This window comes from Eurytemora carolleeae, unplaced genomic scaffold (genome assembly GCF_000591075.1).
Source record: "Eurytemora carolleeae unplaced genomic scaffold, Eaff_2.0 scaffold142, whole genome shotgun sequence".
Classification (NCBI taxonomy): domain Eukaryota; kingdom Metazoa; phylum Arthropoda; class Copepoda; order Calanoida; family Temoridae; genus Eurytemora; species Eurytemora carolleeae.
Genome location: NW_019396132.1, coordinates 119,832 through 124,143, shown reverse-complemented (window position 1 = coordinate 124,143; position 4,312 = coordinate 119,832). Strand labels below are relative to the sequence as shown.

The 4,312-nt window shown below is 38.2% G+C and overlaps 1 protein-coding gene across 1 annotated transcript in view; it reads left to right on the top strand.

Annotated features, from left to right (window-relative positions):
• Positions 1 to 1,698: 1,698 nt before the first annotated feature.
• Positions 1,699 to 4,312, top strand: part of LOC111695880 (dual specificity testis-specific protein kinase 2) — a 13,710-nt gene continuing 11,096 nt past the window's right edge. The window contains exons 1-4 of the mRNA XM_023465345.1: positions 1,699 to 1,826; positions 2,273 to 2,494; positions 2,717 to 2,908; positions 3,590 to 3,711. Coding sequence (XP_023321113.1) covers positions 2,297 to 2,494; positions 2,717 to 2,908; positions 3,590 to 3,711 — 512 coding nt within the window. The 5' untranslated portion in view covers positions 1,699 to 1,826; positions 2,273 to 2,296. The remainder of the gene's footprint in view (positions 1,827 to 2,272; positions 2,495 to 2,716; positions 2,909 to 3,589; positions 3,712 to 4,312) is intronic.

The following is a 4,312-nucleotide window of genomic DNA, read 5'->3' as shown; positions in this document are numbered from 1 at the left end:
AAAACTTGTCACTTGCAAGTTGCAAGTAATTAGGTACGCGGCATTCAAACAACCAGATTATGTCGTCTTACATAAAGTCAAGTTAATCAATGAATTCAGAAAAAATTCTTATCTTCGAAAATAGAAACTTAATTTGTAGGTTAAAAAAGAGAGGATTTTCCTTTCTGAAGGCTAAATTGGACTCCCCCCACCCATTTGTTTACATCTTTGGTTCAGATTGTATTAAAAATGTTATCTTGTAATAAAAAGACGACATTATAATCCGTTCTAAAATTTGATTGGTAAAATTCCTTCAAGTCTTTTTCTGATTGGTCGATCGAAACTTTTGTTTATTGTAAATATTCAGTCAGCTGATTAGTGAAATGTTGAAATTTTAATCTCAAATTTCTGGAAAATCACATCGATCCAAACTGGATTATTATGTTAATGTTTTTTAAGGTTCCGTCCTTAAGAACGATTTTTGGACCCCCCCTCCTATCAATTTTGTACATGGCCACTTTGTCAACAATTTTCAATTAAATTAGTATTTATTTAGGGTTAGGCATGGGTTAGGTTAGGTTAAGACACTTTCTGGGCCGAACGCTGCGGCTAGGACAAGCTAGGGGGCCGAGCGCTGCGGCCACATGTCTTACATTTAAGATCCATGTACTAAAGTGATAGGAGCCACGGCCGGTTTAAATTAAATTAAGACACTTTCTGGGCCGAGCGCTGCGGCTGGGACAGGCTAGGGGGCCGAGCGCTGCGGCTAGATGTCTTACATTCAAGATCCATGTACAAAATTGATAGGAGTGGGGCCGGGGGGGGGGGTCCAAAAATCGTTCTTAAGGAAATTACCTATTTTAAATTTATATCGTTTACCCTGAAATCTTCCAATTTATGTTTAAGTTTAATATTTTCGAATCTTATCCTTCTATAAAAGTATCAGTTTCCGGGAAATTGGTAATTTCCTAGAGAACGATTTTTGGATCCCCCCGCCGCCCCCCCCCTCCTATCAATTTTTTACATGGATCTTAAACGATAAGACATGTGGCCGCAGCGCTCGGCCCCCTAGCATCTCCTAGCCGCAGCGCTCGGCCCCCTAGCCTGTCCTAGCCACAGCGCTCGGCCCAGAATGTGTCTTAACTTCAAACCCGTGGTCGCAGCGCTCGGCCCCCTAGCCTGTCCTAGCCGCAGCACTCGGCCCAGAAAGTGTCTTAACCTAACCTTACCCTAAATAAATACTATTTTAATAGAAAATTGTTGAAAAAGGGGTCATGTACAAAATTGATAGGGGGGGGGGGTACACAGTTTACAAATATATAACATTTAATTTGTATTAATTCAGGTATAATTAAGGATAAGACTATCTTAAAGCCGATTGCTGCGGCTAGTACAGGTTTAACTAATAAATTACAAATCTGAGAAGCGTATGATAAAGTTAATTATTAAGTGCTTAAATGAAAAACTGACATTTGTGGAATCGCGTTTTACCAGTTGCCAGAAAAACTACTTTTTAAGGGACAACAAAAATATGGAAACCAGTAAACTTAAGGGGTCCGTCCTAGTATACGACCCCCTCCCCCCTCCTATCAATGGTACAGTAGGGGTTGGGCATTGCCCCTTTCTAATTAATGGCGAGTCACTTAAAATTATAACGACTGTACCTTTTCAGGCGATGCACAGTCTAATTGGTAATTACAACACCCAAGATCAATTAGATAATTTTCTTTTCAGACATAAATTATGTTCTTCTTGTGTCCGTTTCTATATGTATAATAACATATTCTGAAGATGAAATTTAAATTTATTTTCATAAAAGAAAGTATACCGGAAACTGGCGCTATCAGGTGATACACAGTTAGTTTACAATATCAACTCTTGATAACAATTTCGATTTAAATATGTATTTATGATATTAGAACTTTGCATGTCTTGTATACAAAGTATCCCAATAAAACTAAATTAATTAAAGTTTTAATAAATCGCCCTTGTTCTAAATGTGATCTTTTTCAAAAATTGACAGAGTGGGTTCACTCAGGGGTGTATACTTTGTAATGTATATTTATGGAAGGAGGATGGTTTATGAAGATCTGCGGGGAAGCAAGTTTTTTCTTCCTTGTTCTTTAATTTACGCAGAACTTTATTTATTTTCCGTAAAAATCATTTATATTTCCCATTTTAGCGAATAAAATCCTGAAAAAAAGTTATACACCCCTCGTTTCATACTTTATTTAGAATTCATTTTCAAGGACATCTTATATTTTTTACTAGAAATAGATAAATACTATTTTAGATTTAGAAAAAGATTGATAAAGTGATGTTACGGGATAAAGTTTCTCGGAACCTGGGTGCTTCCAGGAACCCTACTGACCCCAGAAACCCCGGTTTAGTTGTTTCCAGGGACCTTTCTGACCCCAGAAACTCTTCTACCCTAAAGAACCCTGGACTATCCGTCCCCTCCAATAGATCTCTGAATAAAAAGTGGCTGAACTCAGAGCTTAATAGTATAGAAAAGGTAGGAAACCCAGCTTTGCCGGAAACGAAGGTTTACCTTAAAAAGTCAATCGCTCGAGTGTGAGTTCCCAGTCAAAATTTCAGGAAGTAAATATACAGATGTTTTGTGGACTTTCGGGTGGGGGGTGCAAGTTTTTTTTCTCAAAAAATCATTATGTTCTCCACAAATCACTCAGTTCTCCAGTGAACTGAAGAAATATCAACTTTGATTTTCGCTTTTAAGGTAACAGGCTGGCAGATGTCTGGCTCCACCCCCTGGTTGGAACCCGCTCCCTTGTTCTACCCCAGACTAGGATTAGGGCGTGGCAGAGCTCCCTCCTACGAGGCTCTAAAAGGGGCGGTGACTGACCTCTACCGATTAGACGACTTTCAAACTGAAACACTTGGGGAAGGGTTCTTCAGCGATGTATATAAGGTAGAGGATCAGTTTCATATTAAGTAAAAAGACATAAAAATATAAAAGAAGAAAACAAATATATTAATGAATATATAAAAATATAATAATAAAGAAAGAAAAGAAGAAAAATATATTAATATATATATATATACTAGAAATTCAAGGCGCTTCGCGCCCTTCTTTCTAGGCTCTTCGATTTAAATTGTGAACATGTTCTTTTTTTTACATTTTAAAACAAAGAAGAAAATAATTTTGCGGATTTTTAACAAAAAAATCGCGGATTTTCAAGAATTAAATTTTTTTTACAAAATTAAAAACCTTTAAAACACATTTTTTATTGAATTTTTATCATTCATAAACCTTCCCTGTGGTCACGTGATGTCCCACAAAAATTTGGGCCCGATCGGTTCAGCCGTTTTGGCGTTTATTGGATACAAAAAAACAGACAGACAAGCCAAATTTATATATAGAAGATATATATGAGCTTTATGATATAGATACAAATAAACAATTAAATCCATGTAATAAATGAGATTTCATAGGAAAATTAAACGTTATGGGATCAAGTTGGAGTAGTGAAACGGTTGGGGGTCATTGATCCTCAGATTATACTTTCATATTGATCCTTTCACCCGGCGGTGGTCTAAGGGGTTTATATCGGTGGCATTATAAGATTATACTTTCATATTAATTTACTAGGTGACCCACAAAACCACAGGGAAGGTGATGGTGCTGAAGATGAACAAACACAAGAGCAACAGAACTAACATGCTCAAGGAGATACAGCTCATGAACAAACTCAAAAATCCTTATATACTCAGGTATGAGTAGAATGAACTAGGCAGTGGGGTTGGTCTAGTAGGACTAGTCAGGCAAAATAAGGTTTTGTAGATCCCAAAAGTAGGTTTGTAGGTATAAGGAAACTATAAGGAAAAGGAATCTGAAAGAGGTCCCGTTATGAACCCCCCAGACCGCCGGCAGGGATGGGAAGCACCGTCCCACTCCTACTCTAACTGGACCTTTTTACCTACAACAATTAGCCCATTGTCAGAAGATACAAAGGAGATACATTCCAGCCAGTGGCTCATCAATTAGCTCCATTGGATGATTGGTATCTAACAACCCTTTAGGAGAAGTAAAGAGGTTACCCGAATTTAAGCTGTTCCTGCCAAGTCCATCCACCGCTCCAGCAGCAAATTTATCTTTTCGGTCCTTTTCAACAGCACTTCCTTTGAGACATTATCTCCCCCTAACATCCCAGTAAGGATTGCCGTGCTACTGCGTGGCCTCCCTGACATAAGGACTCCCAGCCCTGTTTTAGACCTCTCATAAGCTACTGCTTGACAGGCTACAACAACATGATGCTCCGAAAGGTGGTTAACTATCCCTTTATTTAGGCATAGCGGACACCATTTAGTGGCG